The 15,574-nt window shown below is 41.8% G+C and overlaps 1 protein-coding gene across 1 annotated transcript in view; it reads right to left on the minus strand.

The window, feature by feature from the left end:
• Nucleotides 1–7,717: 7,717 nt before the first annotated feature.
• The window catches only part of SH3GL2 (SH3 domain containing GRB2 like 2, endophilin A1), a 165,962-nt gene continuing 158,105 nt past the window's right edge, over nt 7,718–15,574 (minus strand). Inside the window, exons 7-9 of the mRNA XM_006171178.2 lie at nt 13,987–14,090; nt 10,994–11,124; nt 7,718–8,953 (exon numbers count right to left, since the gene is read on the minus strand). Coding sequence (XP_006171240.2) covers nt 8,754–8,953; nt 10,994–11,124; nt 13,987–14,090 — 435 coding nt within the window. The 3' untranslated portion in view covers nt 7,718–8,753. The remainder of the gene's footprint in view (nt 8,954–10,993; nt 11,125–13,986; nt 14,091–15,574) is intronic.

Below are 15,574 nucleotides of genomic sequence, written 5' to 3' on the forward strand. Positions count from 1 at the left end.
CAGGTTTACTAGTTTCTACTCCTCTTGACTCTCTCCTGCCACATTGCTGGATTCCCTTATAGCCAACTGTGGTTCAAGTCCCAGACATGGTGGCTTAAAACTCATGCCAGGCGCGTGTGTGTGCATGCCCAAAATCCCAAGAGCAGAATGGAGGAGAAGGTACTGTGACATGGCTACCCTCCTTAGTGAGTGATTTTTCACTTTCTGTCTGAATTCTAAAAAACAAAACAAAAACAGAAAAAAAAAATTAGTTGTCACATAATTGGTAAGTTCAAGGATGGAACTCACTCTAGGATAGACTAGATCTGGGGGCTCAGGTTGGATTATTGCTTATTGGCCTCTGTCAGGTTTACTAGTTTCTACTCCTCTTGACTCTCTCCTGCCATTATTAACTATGCACATCCTGGGAATGACTGCCGGCAGATGCAAGTCTTCATCCTTACAAAAAGGGGCCCTTTCTCTCCAGTATCCAAACATAAACATCTCTTATAAGAACTCTGATTGGCCCTGCTTGGATATGTGTCCATCCTTGGACCACAGTTACTATGGCTCAGTCACTATAGTTCGATAGACAGGACCTCATGATAGCCCCCATCTTAATTACTACCATCTCTTGTGAGGTAGAAGCAAGGGTTTCGATTGGAGAAGCATCTCTCAGATGCTGGACAAATAACAATCTACCACTCTTTTCTGCTTTGGACAGTTCTGCTTTGTCAAAGACAGGAAGAGTGTGACCCAGAAAACTATCTAGGTGGACCAGGCTCAGAATCTTGAACCTTTGGATTCTCCTAAAACTCTCTGACAGAAGCAAATCCTTCCTTTGCTAGAGGAAACTAGGCTCCCTGTGCTTGGAGCATGAGCTGGTACTTTGCAAGCTCTGCCCCTGTGCCTCTCCTTGCTGCTAGGGTGATAAAGTGGCACAGCTTCATATACCCACAGCAGAGACAACAATCCTTGCTCTTGGAGAAACAGCCTACGTGAAAACAGTTACTATGTACTGGAACTAGGGAAGACCCATTTGCATGAATCTCGAGAGTGCTGAACTAGGGAAGGATGTGAGGAATAAAAGGCTGAACTGGGGAAGATTTATTAATGTGAGAGACCTGTCCTGTGATTCAGCATTTGACAACTGGGTCCAGTCCTAATATTAGGTCACTGGAAAAATCATGACACAAATACATCATGACTCTTCCAATGACACAATACATTGCTGGGACAGCTCCCTGAAGCTGGATATGGTGAAAGCCCTCAGAAACTGAGATTGAGATACTGTGGCTATACTGCATAATGTGAAAGAGGAGGTGAGAAGATTCATGGAGGTGAAAATTTTAGATAGGATATTTTTCTAGAGAGATAGCCAAGTTACAACAGAACTAGTTGTCAAGTAGACCATTATATCTTCCACTTAGCTGTCTCAATTCTTGTACTTTTAAACATTATTCACAGATTAATAGTTGCCTGGAATTGGAGTAGAAGCAAGGGCTAATTGCAAGTGAGCATGAGTGACCTTTTGAGAGTAATAAAAATGTTCTAAAACTGAATTTCAATGATGGTTCAACAATTCTATAAATATACTGAACATCATTAAACTGCAGCAATCCTATAAATTTACTGAATGTCATTAAACTGCATTATTTCAAATGGGTGAATTTTATGTCATGTCAATTGTACCTCAATAAAGCTGCTTTTAAAATTACTCCTTTTAACAACAGAGCTTATTCTCTGTCATTTTTATTATTGTCTGTGGAGATAGGCTTTCTTGAAGGCTGCTGTCCAAGGTGAGACACTGTGACCCAGAATGTCCTCTTCAGTTCGGTTTCAGGGAACTGGGGTGAGACTGCAGTGCTGTGGAACATTAGGCAGTTCAAAGGGTGTGTTAATTCCTACACCACAAACATGCAGCCATTGTAAATTACCTATCACTAGTGCCTTGAGTGGGTAACTGTGCCAACTAAATCCACGGCCAGGCTATTTTACTAGAAGAGCAAGCAGGTAGTTGGTCCCCTTTCTGGTGATCACAGGACATCAATTTGACACCCGGACCTGCTAAAATGGCGAATTGATTAAAGGAGCAGCAGCATAAATAGCATGCCATGAGAGAAGGGACATCTTAAACTTTTACATGAGGATCACAAAACAATCAGGGAAATTTGTTAGATTTTTAATGGATTAAAAAAAGGTTTTGTGGGTTTTTTTTTTTTTTTTCTTTGCTATCAGAGGGCCATCTAGGTCCCATAAAACTACTTTAGGAGAAAAGAACAGAAAAGAAAAAGGGAAAAAAGCACATAAAATACAATAATAATCAGACACCACCAAGATTTCACTGATGGGGTATGTTAAGTCAGTCGGTTCTGGTTTCCTCAGTCTCATGAACTACCTTCTGCCTCCATCACTGTTGCCTACATAATAGATCCAGATCTTCGGGTGTTGTTAAGAGAAACTAGTGTTCCTGTTGAGAAAAGGCAGTGCCCTGCTGATGTCAGAAATTAACCTGTGCAGACTGCAGTACTTCCAGCTGTTCCTTTCATACAAAGTACTTGCATTATAGGGTGAAAAGCTGGCTTCCTCTTCCCATTTCTTGATTTCCAACCCACATCTCTTCTCTGATTCTTTGCCAAGGTACTCATAAGTCAAAGAATTCCCAAGTTTGAACCAGGGTTCCTCAGATCATGACCTTGAAGATCTCCTGTGTAAGAACCAGGAGGTGAGGCAGCTGTTGACCATGTCAGCTCTCTTCAGCTCTACTACAGACAAGGGAATCAGAATCTTTGCTGCCAGGACCCAGGCAACTATATTTTAGCACATGTTCCTCCGTCGTGATTCCAATAGTAACTGAGGTGGGTGTGTGAGACATTGGTCTACATATGAGAAGAGCAAGCTCTGCCAGTAGCCCCAAGGAGCCTGGGTTTGACTCTTACTTCCCCCACAAGTCATGCAGTGAACAGCAGAACATAAAGAAGGGAACCAGCAGTTAGCGTAATGGCTATGTCGCTGGACTCCCACGTAGTCGACCGCGGTTCGCGTCCCAGACCCGGTGGCTTAAAACTCAAACCGCGCATGTGTGCGTGCATGCCCAAGATCCCGGGGGGATTGGAGGAGAAGGGATTGTGGTGTGACCATCCCCTTGGTGGGTGATTTCTCGCTTTCTGTCTCTCTCTGTCTGGTGAGCACATGTGCCCTGTAGCAAAAACCTCTACAAAAAAAAAAAAAAAAAAAAAAAAAAAAAGAAGGGCCAGTAAAAAGATGGAAATTCCACATCAGCACAGACCCAGGTCCAGAAAAGACCCAAAAATACTGGGATGTCTTGAATTTGCAAGATCACTGAGGTGAGGTTGGAATATGTGCCAAATGTTGCTGATTCAGTCACTAAGTGTGAATGTCTCAAATACAGCAAAGATAGTAGACAAGGAAAAGTACCTGAGCAGGTGCCTGCTTATTTGAAACATGTTTATACTGATTAGTGTTTGCCAAATTTGCCTGAATCTGAGAATCACTTGGATGCCTGCTAAAAACACTGCTCAGGTTCTGCAAAGGACGTTTGAGTAGCTACCAGAATCCAAGTGGGACTTCTTAGATGTGCAAAAGATGTCTGGATTCTCTCAAGGTGTAGTTCTCCATTCAAAGTTCAATTCAGTGTTTAAACACAAAGAACCATTTAGCTGGAGAAAATAACCAAACAATGTGTCTTTTTCTCATCACTCAATACCAAAGGCAGGGGCTAAGGATCAGGGAAAAGCTGGCTCTTTCTGAAATTGATTCGGTCAAGCGATTCTGCTCCAAAGGTGCTCCAGGGATTGATAACACCAACGTTGTGGAACTTGTAACAAGTGGCAGATTCTCAGGCCCCACTGCAGACCTACTGGATGAGCATAACTAGGGGTGGAACCCAGGCATCTGTTTTAATAAGACCCAGGGGATTCTGACCTACATGAGAGTTTTAGATGCTCTACAGTAGATCTAAAAATGATGGTAAATACAACTTCCCAGGCCTTTCTATGGGTAATTCTCAGTAGCTGGAATGAAAACTTGGAAGTTCAATTTGTACAATTACCTCCAGGTGACTCCTGCCATTGGGTTCAGTGTAGGGGATTCTACACTGATTTATCTCCACAATCCTGATGGAGGCAGATGTTTTGATAAGAGTAAAAATCACTGGTAACATCCTTTAAAAATGGATTATCTGGGCTTTTCCTGAACTCTAGTAAATCATACTCACATTCCTTTTGGAGAAAATGGTATTGAGATTCTGTTTTCCATTCTTTTGCTTTCCAAGCTGATAACCTGCTCCATTCCTGTCAAGGTTACAGCTGTCTCCTGCCCCAAGAGGAAGGCAGCCATGGGGGACAGCCAATGATGTTTGAAGCCTGCCTTTCAGTGGCTAGCATAAAAGAGAGACTTAAAACACAGCTTTGCTCTTTTCCTTTACAGCTCCTTTAACGTAGGGACCACACCAGGTCCCCTGTAGCTGGGCCTAGAGGTTATTAGGACAGCCTGGCAGCCCTACAAATCTGCACCAACCCTTACTTAGTTCTTCAAGGTGGTTGCTTCCTTCTTCAGTATAGAGTCTTTTCTACATCACAACACCATTCCCACAGGATGAAGGTAGTCTGCATGTAAAGTCCTAAGTTGTAGTTCTTTTTTTCTTTCTTTCTTTTTTGGCAGAGGGTACATGCACTCACCAGAGAAGAAGAGGGAGAAAGCACTCCTCAATGAGGTGTGCTCAGGTCACAATTGTTCCTCTACATTTCTCCATCCTGTCGAGATTTGAGGCATACACATACACACACATGCACCCCCTATGTATTTTTCAAGCAGTCAGGGCAAGGATTTGAATTGTGGTCAGCCATATGGATCCAGCTCCCTTACTCACTAGGCTCCAGGGTCAGCCCAAACTGTAGTTCTTAATCTGGTTACTGAAAGTGCCCAAATTTTCCATCCAAAATAGCTATCTTGAAAATACATCCTTGAGGTAATCCTGATTTCCTAAGCACTGTGAACAGAAAAGGACATGGCATATTCAGGACACGTGTTATATACTATATGCAGCCCCAGGAAACATTTTATCATTATTTAAAGACCTATTGGACAAGTAAAAAGAAGCTATTGCCTCACTGAACCTGCTTACCACTTTAGTTCAATTCTTGTTTTGCTTCCCTTTCCACATGACTCAGTTCCGTGATGACAATTAGAACAAATGTTTGGGATATATACAACTTCAAGTAGCAGTCCAGAGAGGTGTCTGTTCTCTCCTATATTTAAAGTTTTGTCAAAGATATTTACTATACTTCAACAAAAATAAGAATTCAAGCAGTTGTGAATCTGGTGAGTGTACTAGTAATGGTCTACCAAAAGATTTCCTTAAATAAGGATTAAGTTCTTCCTGGAACCTGAGGTTATAGCACTTGTTTCATTTTACACTGACTCATAATGAGATTACTCTATTTGGTGTAAGGCCTTCTTGCTAGTTTTCCTTTGAGCTCGGAAACTAATATTAAACAATTACAGTTGGTGTGAATGGAACATTAACGATAAGAGAATGTTTAATTGATTTAGATATGATTTATGCCTTTTTCTGGACTCACTATTCTGTACAGATCTAGTTCCCTATCATTGCAGCAATACCTCATTACATAATTACTACAGTTTTATGTTTTATCTCTAGAAAGAGTAAGTCCTCCAACTATGTTCTTCTTCAAGAAAAAGAAATATCCCATTGCTTTTTCACATACATTTTGTATAGATTTGTCACTTTTCAAACAGCAACTTCCTGAGATTTTGGTTGAAACTGCACTGAATCTATTAGTAAATCTGTGACAAAAATGAAACCCTTACAAGACTAAGTTTTCTAATCCGTAAGTGTACTTGGTATGAAGAGAAATACCTCTTTACTTACTAAGGCCTTTATTATTTTTCTTAAACCTATTTCACAATTGTCTATAAAAAAATCTTATACAAACTTGCTATATTTCTGTGTATAGATTTATTGTTCTAATGCCTTTGAAAATTATATTTTTCTTTTTTTTGGAGAGGTTTTCGCTATAGGGTGTGTGCGCTCACCAGATAGACAGAGAGAGACATAGAGACAGAAAGCGAGAAATCACCCCCCAGAGGGGATGGTCACGCTGCAATCCCTTCGCCTCCATTCTCCTCTCGGGATCTTGGGCACGCATGCACAGGTGCCCGGCGTGAGTTTTAAGCCACCGGGTCTGGGATGCGAACCGCAGTCGACTACATGGGAGTCCAGCGACATAGCCATTATGCTAACTGCTGGTTCCCAAAATTACATTTTTTAAATGCTTGCTTTTCTATATTTTTAGAATTAATTTTATTATTATTATTTAATTTGCCATAGGGCATGTGTGCTCACCAGAGAGAGACAAAGACAGAGGGGGGGAGAGAAAGAGAGAGCAAGAGAGAGAGAGAGAGAGAGAGCTGCCTGGTTCAGGACTCCAACGGCGGTTGGCCATGTGGGAGTCCAGAACCCTAACCACCACACCACCACCTGCTGGCCCCAAAAAATGTTCATATTTTCTAACTGATTGCCACTGGTATAGAGAAATGAAATAAATTTTTGTGTATTTATCTTTAGTAATCTTATTAAATACATTTATTGATTGTCATAGGTTATCTTTGGATTTTTCTGGGTTTTCCACATTCACAATGTCATTGGTAGTTTCTTTTTACAACTAGTTTAAATAAATGATCTGTAATAGTCTAGAGCTTGAAGCTTGCAAAAAATATTTCATGTTATACTACTTCAAACATACGATTTAATATATTAGATTGAAACTAGTCTTTTTAGATTAAAAAATCTGGACTAAGGCCTTAGAGTATATGAGTACAAAGGTCACCTAATATATAAACAACATACTTATTCTCAAGAGCTTGGAAAACATATATTCTGTGTGCACTGCTCCCTATTCCCATCCACCCATCCTTGCCCCATATATAGAATGCTAGCTTTTGATCAACCCATATTTCCATGTTTATTTCTCTCTTTTATCATGAAAGAAAATGCAAGACCAGTTGAAATGATATATTTTATTTGCCCCTCTTAATATTATAGTCTTTTGATGATATCACTATTGATGGTAACTCGTTCCACTTCCAGAAGATTTCCTCTATTTGCTTATCTTCTCACCCAAAATTTCCTCCTTTCTGGTGTTACCACGTTCCCAGGGTCCAGGCTAGTTCTTTCCTTGCTGTTGGAACTTTTCCTACTTACAGAGACGTAGGTGGTGGGTATGAGGTTGGAACCAGGTCCAGTTGCATCAGAAGTCGATGGAGACTGAAATATGCCCTAATCCAGCCCTTTGTTAAACCCAAAGAACTGACACAAAATGAAGGAGCCAAGCCTTTAGTTCTGTCTTCAGCAATATTTATTGGAAACAGCGATGCTTCCCATGGTGAGAGTTTATACATTAAGCAGTAAGATTTGCCTTTCACTCCACATAATCCACTACCGCAGGTGGCACGTCGGAAGCAGCACATTAAACCTCTGATAGAGTCTGTACAGCTAGATAAATAGAACTCTGGGTACCTAACAGGACTTTCATGACTGATACAAAAAAAGGGGGGAAAAACAAAACAAAACAAAACACTGGTAAGTTTACGCACAGCACTATACACACAAAATGAAGATGGGGTAGAAGGGATGAAAGCAAAAGTACCAACTGAATTGGAAAGAGTTTTGCATATGCAGCCACACATCTTAAACTGCTAAGCACAAAAATCATCTTTATTTGGTCCTCATTGAGGGCAGAATATGCACAAATGATGCTCAAAGAACACAAGGTAAAGGTGGAAAGGAAAGACATTTACTGTTTCTGGGTTTATGAATTAGTGGGAAAATGATTACTGGTGTTTTTCTCCCTGTGTCTGTGCCAAATGGACTCATGAAACATATAATTCATTAATAAAACTAAAGTGAAGGAATTTGTTCCTCCTTGCTTGTCATCTTCAGACATGGCCTAAATACATACACGGTTTCTGTGTAGCAAGAAATTTAAGCTTGGAAACCAAATCTTGTCCCAACTTTTCATAATGGAGAATTTCTTCTTCTCAGCCCCTCCCACCATATACTGACTGCTGTCTTACTTAGAAAAAAATGGGAGTCTCCACTCCAGCTTTAAGAGCAAAGAGGAAAGAAAACTACCTGTACCTTGAAATAGATATATATGAGGGGTGGGGGAAGGAGGAGGATGGTTTTCAGAGAATGTTTGAACTCACAAGTAACACTTTCCTATCGATAGCATCAAGAGACTAACTCATTCAAACCAGAAGACAATTTGCTGGTGAGGGAGACTTTCTGACAGTTCAGTGACTCATATAATCGGGAAAGGACAATGTGAAAGCAAGAACTTTCTCCTCTTTGCATGGAGAACAGAGACTTGGAGATGGCCCCAGGTGATAGACAATATCTTCGGTAGGATGGTTTTTCTGTTACGTGGCTCATGGTCATATTCTAAGAAACCACTGCCTCCTGAGAACTGTTTAAACAGCAGTTCTGTGACTACCGCCTGGTCTCCGATGGTGTTTAAAAAGCACATGCCATGCCCACCAGACTAAGAAGATACCAACCATCACCATGACTGGTGTGGGAGCGCATAAGTCAACCAAAGGTACTTGGTGGGGCTTGATGACTTGACCACTGCAGCCTGCACTTGGGATGTGTTTGTAAGCAGCATTACCAAAGCAGTGGTTAAACTTAACTATCTGGGCCAAGAGGAGGCTGAGCCAGCCAGCATAACACCCTAATGGGGCAGGGCAACCAGAATCTCTACATAATTGATGGGGAAGAAGCCTGACTGGCCATGAAGCATTCCCTCATACCAGTTCTCATCAATTTGGTTAGTGAGTGTGATGATATCACCCTCTTTAAAACCCAACTCCCCTTCATTTTCAGGTTCAAAGTCGTACAGAGCTCGGCAGCAGGGCTGATCCATGGGGGCACCTGAGAGGAAGAAAAGGAAAGAAGAACACAAAAGGACAAGGGGCGTTTAACTCGCAGCGTCCACTGCCCGCTGCACCCACTTGGCTGGCCGCCCCCCCTTCTTTTCTCTTCCTGCTGGAGCTTCCTCTTGCTACTTCCACTTCTTTAACCAAGCAAATGATAAGGCTGAAAGTGCCTCAAGCATGGATATCCTCTGCATGGGCATCTTGCCCTCCTCCAGCCTCCAAGGCTTTCTCAGATCTCTGAAGTTGTCAGCTAGTCCTGTTTATTTATTTATTTTTGTTTGTTTCCCAGTATGAAAAACGGTCACATCTATTCCTGTGATATGTACAACAGAGTTCATTAAGATCTGCTTTCCTGATAAATACCCAGAGTGGGCATTTATAATAAGATCTACGTTAATAACAGAGCATGGCCAGAATTCTTTCTTGTTAGCATATTACAATCTCTGCACATTCGAAATAGTACAATTATTACATGGACAGTGTTTTGCAATCTCAAAATAATAGCTCAGTTCTCACTCTTAAAAGAGTAACTCAAACCTCTGGGAAACTGTTGAAATGTAATGAAAACAAAACAATATAAAACACTGAGCTCAAGTTCTTATTTTTCATGACTTGCACAAGGCATTCAGCAGTCACTTTGTTTCTTTGTTCAAGATTTGAACAACAGAATATCCTGTACATTACTATTGTAGCTATTAAATAAGATTATGTAAAAAAGTCATATAATTTATAATAGTGAGTTGCTTCATTTATTAACATGAGCAGTGCATTGGAGCTATGGCATGTCAAAATAATGGACTCTATTGATTAAAATAATAAAGAATGGAATCATATCTTAAGAAGCATATGTTTTACATGACCAAAAATATTAAAATATTGTGTATGCACACATGCACACACACAAACTCAGACAAGTATATATAATTCCCATATCATCTCAGTGACTTGGAAGAGAAATAATGTGATTTATTTTTTTATTTAGAGAAAAAAAAACAAATTAATGAGTCTCCAAGTGAAAGTGACATAGATGGCTGGTTTCTAGGCAGGGAGAAGCAGTTATTTGGAATTCATATGACTAGTCCCATCAGCCAGCTAACTTCAGAGAGCTGTAGTGGTTTCCACCACCCGCTAGGGACTCTGAGCAGTGGAAGTGAGCACAAAGGACACACAGCGCCACCTGTCGCTCAGACCACACTTTTTTTTCTTCATTGTCTCCTAAGAGCATCTTATAAAAAGTTTTCTACTGTAGCACAAACACTGTGGATACCGGGAAGACAAGAGAAAATCTGCATCTAGTAAAGATAGTTCCCACTTCTTTAACTACGCAAGTGATAAGGCTGAAAGTGCCTCAAGCATAGCTTTTGTCTAATGTGCACTAGGGGTAAAGAACAATCATGACCACAGAGACATGTGTTACAAGGTCCACATCATTATTCCTGAGACAAATAAGACTTTGCTGTTATTACAGAAACCTTGGACCACAGAACAGTGGACTGGCTGGAGATGGGTATGTGGGAAAGAAAGTGAAGCAGGTGTTGAGATTCGAAATATACTCATCTGCAAATACATTCAGCCATATGGTTCCTGTGACTCAGGAAATCCAGCTCAGCACGTTCCCGGACCTGCTGCTGTCTGAATGCTATATGTGGGCACACACTGCTGGGGCGGGAAGGCACCAAAGGGGAAGGGCAGGAAAAAGAGGGCACTCCAGCACCAACTTAGGATGATTTATGACCCCAAAGAAGGGTCAAAATCACAGGAGTTTGTTAGTAGGTTAGTGTGTGCTGATAACTGAGAGAGAGAAATGAGGACATAGAAAGTTTTGTAGAGAAGGAAAAAAATAGAAAAAAAGGACTCCTTTAAGAGTTTTTACCTGATAAACCATCCCATAAGAAGTATATTCTTGTATGCTTCTTGTATATATTCTTTGTATATTTCTTAGGCAGCCAGACTAGATCACTCCTGGAATTTCTGGAAGAGTGTCAATAGACCACCTTGTAGGTCTGTAATGAAATCTGCGATCTAACCTCCTTACCTGTAGGCTTGGGAGTGCCCGTGTGGGAGAGACCGCCATTGGGTTGAGTGCTGTCTCCAGTCGGAAACTCTAGGCTCATTCGTGGTTTAGGCTGATACTCCCTTCTAGGCTGAGATGAAGCTTGTCTTATTCTGCATTGAAAAGAAAGGGGCGGGGAAAGATTATCTAGTTAATTAAGAGGATTTTTTTTAAATAATTATTTTTTTTAAATTTAACTTTATTTACTTAATTTTATCAGAGAGGGACAGAGTGAGAGAGAAAGAGAGAGGGACAGTGTTTAGAAAGCAAGTTACCAGGTCTGGGACTTGAACCACAGTTGGCCATGTGGGAGTCCAGTGCCCTTAACCACCACACCACCTGCCGGCCCCATTAATTAAGAGTTTTTAAAAAGCAACAAAATCAAGAAAATGGGCCTACCCTCGCTGGCACAGGCAATGGCACACACTGATCTGCGGTGGTGCTGGAAGCCACATCCTGGCCAACACAGGTACAAATTCCAAACTGAGCTGAAACTCACTGGGTGTGCACACCCAAGATCCTGACTGAGCAGAGGCTGGAGGAAGGGGAGAGCCAGGTGATGAGATTCTGCCGGGGGTGTCTCCTCTCTCTCCTGTGCACATGTTGTCATACTCTTTCTTATAAAAGAAATAAAATGGGCAATGGAAGGAAGGAGAGCAGGAAGGAAGATAGGTAGGTAGGTTGGTCAAGGAAATGCTCAGTTCACCCACCAATCTACCACAATATAGTGAGGGAAATCTGACGAGGACCTTTGTTTCCTCGTGTGTATATGTCTGTGCTTTTGGTCATGTCTCTACAGTCAAATCCTGTTTTTATTCTGTCAGTCCCTTACTTCCACCCTCACTTATTCAGATCTGTACTGTGCTAGCTGCCAGGAACAAAAGATGAGTAAGATGCTCTCAGCATCTTAGTCTGTAGTGGAGTCAGAACATTAACAAATGATTACCATAAAGGACCCCTAGTGCTGCTTTAAAGCTATCTACAAAGTGCCACAGGAACAACAGGGACTGAAGGGAAGGATAAGGGGAGGGAGGATCAGCCTCACCATGGGAAGCTGGAGAAGGGTCAAAGAAAGAGTTACCAGATATGCAGGAGTGGTTTCGAGAGGAACAGGGGAAAGGGAGTTATTCCACAGAGAACCAAGAGAAGGTTTGAAGAAAGGAATGTTGTGTGCTCTGAGAAAAGTGAGCAGTCTGAGATACAGGGAGGGGGAATGGAAGAAGGACAGACAGGAGGGAAGCGAAAAGATACGGCCAGTAAGTGCATTCTACACTTCTAAATATTCTAAGTATTTTCCCATTTCAGGTAGTCAAAAGCAAAGTATACAACAGATCTGCAAGGGTAGAAAGAGTATGGGATGGAGATTATAAATAGTATTTTGAACATATTCCCAAGGGAAAGAAGAAACGTGGCCCTTTCTTGTTTAACAGGTATCATGACACATATTTCTTTAGCGATATTTTGAAGTATATGGTCATAAAACTTTCTAGAGGCTGCAGTGTTACACACATTTCCACAAGGAGATTCATAATCAAAGCACTAATAAAAGAAGATACTGAGAAGATAACTAGAAAAATGGAAACAGGTGCAGGGTAAGACTCTACCTTGTGTCTTTGTTATGCATTTAGTCATCAATCAGTTCTGATCTGGAATAAAGGCTGCTGACCTGATCCACTGAGGTATGAGTGTCAGATTAAGCAAAATCACCCAGCTTAATCTGACCAACAACATATTAGTACTGCAGGGCCACTGCATACAGCTGTGCCCACATCTCCAGAGAGACCCATTCGCACAGAAAACTACTACAGCCCACTGTGAGGTACTGAAGGAGGAGGAATAGACTTTTGAAAGCAGCTCTCTCTGATGCTGGAGGTCTTTGCTAACTTTAGAAAAACCCAAGGTATGAAAAGATACAGGCTTGCAAATAAGGTATGCCTGGCCCAGCTGCAATGGTATGTGCTGTTAGGCTGTGATCTGTTGGCTGGGACCACAAAGGGGCCCAGGTTCGATCCCAAAACCTAAAGAAAGGGAATATGGGGGACCAGCAGTTAGCGTAATGGCTATGTCGCTGGACTCCCATGTAGTTGACCGTGGTTTGCGTCCCAGACCCGGTGGCTTAAAACTCACGCCAGCCACGTGTGCGTGCGTGCCCAAGATCCCAAGAGGAGAATGGAGGAGAAGGGAATGTGGCATGGCCATCCCCCCTGGGGGGTGATTTCTCACTTTCTGTCTCTCTGTCTCTCTCTGTCTGTCTGGCGAGTGCACACGCCCTACGGCAAAATCCTCTACAAAAAAAGAAAAAAAAAAGAAAGGGAATATGGCTGCATACAGCCACAGTCCCAGCACTTGGCAGGCTGCGGCAGGAGGATCATGAACTTGAGGCTGGCCTATGAGAGAAAGTCAGAGACCCTATCGAAGAAAAAAAAATAAAAGACTGCAGTCCCAACTAAGAGGCTGAGGCAGGAGAATGGCAAAATAGTGAGATACTGTCCAAAAAAAAGAAAAGAAAGAAAGAAAAGAGGGCCAGCAGGTGGCATAGAGGTTAGGGAGACTAGATGTCACATGGCTGATTTGGCAGTGCACATACTGTATAGTAAAAGCTTAAAAAGAAAAACCAAACTCAGTTAACAGGGCTGTCCTAAGATTAATGGTAATATACATTCAGTACCCACACAGATTATTTGCTCAGCAAACCACATGTACTATCGGTAGCATCCCGGTGTCCCATCTCTGTAGGCAATACACAATCCAAGTATCAGCATTACATTAACAGAAGATTAGGTTCCATGGAACAAAGTAAAAGAAAGCACTAGAGAACATAAAATCAAAATGAACAATCCACGAGATGCCTGTGTAGCAACAGCAGGAGTTCTGCAGAAGTTTGTCTCCAGATGTATTCTGTTATTTCCATTCTTCATATATAATTTTATGGAAAAAAATAATGCAAATGTGAAATGCAGGGAACTGTAAAATACCTTTCTTCCAGTCTGACAGTGACTTGCTGCAGTATCTGAACTGCCTGCTTGTGATATTCCAGCTGGGCTTGCACAAGGGCAGAAAGTTGGCTCACCTGTTCAATCTGCAGATCAGTGGGAAAAATCATACTTTAGTTATGAGGTTACTGTCTTTAGCAGCTGTTACTACTCTGTACATACAGCAGAGTGTCCTCAAACATACAGCCCAATGCTTGATGATGAAAACAAGCTAAGACATAGAGTTCTGCAGACTCCAAGCTGATTAAGGCTAAGAAAGCATCCTTATGCTTGGAACCATGCATATCAGTACTATGAGGTGGACAGGCACTTGAATTCCCATGAAGCTCACACATCCCTCATTAAACAGTCCCATGCTTAGCTACAACCTTGTGATTAGGATCTGGCTTCATTTATGGATTTCCTATAGGAAAAAAAATGTGTTGACTAAAGGACCTTTGGCTCCCTATATTTTTTATGCTAAATTAATACTAGTACTCTCAATAAAAATATGAGTACTGATTTCTCACATAAGGCATCATGAATGGCAGCATGACATGACTGAAAATCCCTGGTCCTCTCTGAGCCTCATCTATAATGAAAAGGGGTTGCGGGACCAACAATTAGCGTAATGGTTATGTCTCTGGACTCCCATGTAGTCGACCGCGGTTCATGTCCCGGACCCGGTGGCTTAAAACTAATGCCGGGCACGTGTGCATGCATACCCAAGATCCCCAGAGGAGAATGGAGGAGAAGGGATTGCGGTGTGGCCATCCCCTCTGGGAGGTGATTTCTCACTTTCTGTCTCTCTGTCTCTCTCTGTCTGTCTGGCGAGCACACACACCCTATAGCAAAAAAAAAAAAAAAACCTCTCAAAAAAAAAAAAAAAAAAAAGAAAAAGGGGTTGGATCAAGTGACATCTTCAGTTCATTCCAGCTCTAATATCCTAAGCATCCTTAGTAATTCTTCATTTTGTGCCCCATGCTGTGATGTAGCTGAGGAGTAGCCTCCAAATCAACAGGGGCAATGCTGTCCCATGAGTCTGGGGGTGGGATGGGTTCCTGGGTATAGGGAAGAAAAACTATGATTCAGGTTGTCCATTGTGCCCACCAGCTTCTTCTTGAGTAGTTAGGTGGACATGAGTTATTTAACTTAAACAAACCTGCACTGTCTCGGGATGGTGGCAAAGTCTGGATATGTTAAACATGCCTCTCCTGCCCAGTCAGGAGTTAGACAGTTAAATGTGACACTCAGCTGGTAATGTATACCTGTGGCTATATCCATGAGGTTGTTTATAAAAGGTTTATAGGTTGTTCATTTGGATGAGCAGACTGAGTAAGGAAGATTCTCCCTTACCCAGTATAGAAAGGCACCATCCAGGTGGCTGATGGTGCAATTAGAGTAAAAAGGCACAGGAAAAGCAAATTTCCATGCATTCTCTCTCTCCCCTGTTTTTTCTCTTTCTTCTGGTGCTAGGATGCTCTTCTCCTGACCTTGGACCTCAGGATCTCGTTTTAGACTCCAAGACTTGTACGAGTATACCCTTCCCCCCAATATACCCCTCCTCCACTGCATCTGAATTCTCAGGCCT

Source organism: Tupaia chinensis, unplaced genomic scaffold, assembly GCF_000334495.1.
Source record: "Tupaia chinensis unplaced genomic scaffold, TupChi_1.0 Scaffold149424_1, whole genome shotgun sequence".
Lineage (NCBI taxonomy): Eukaryota > Metazoa > Chordata > Mammalia > Scandentia > Tupaiidae > Tupaia > Tupaia belangeri.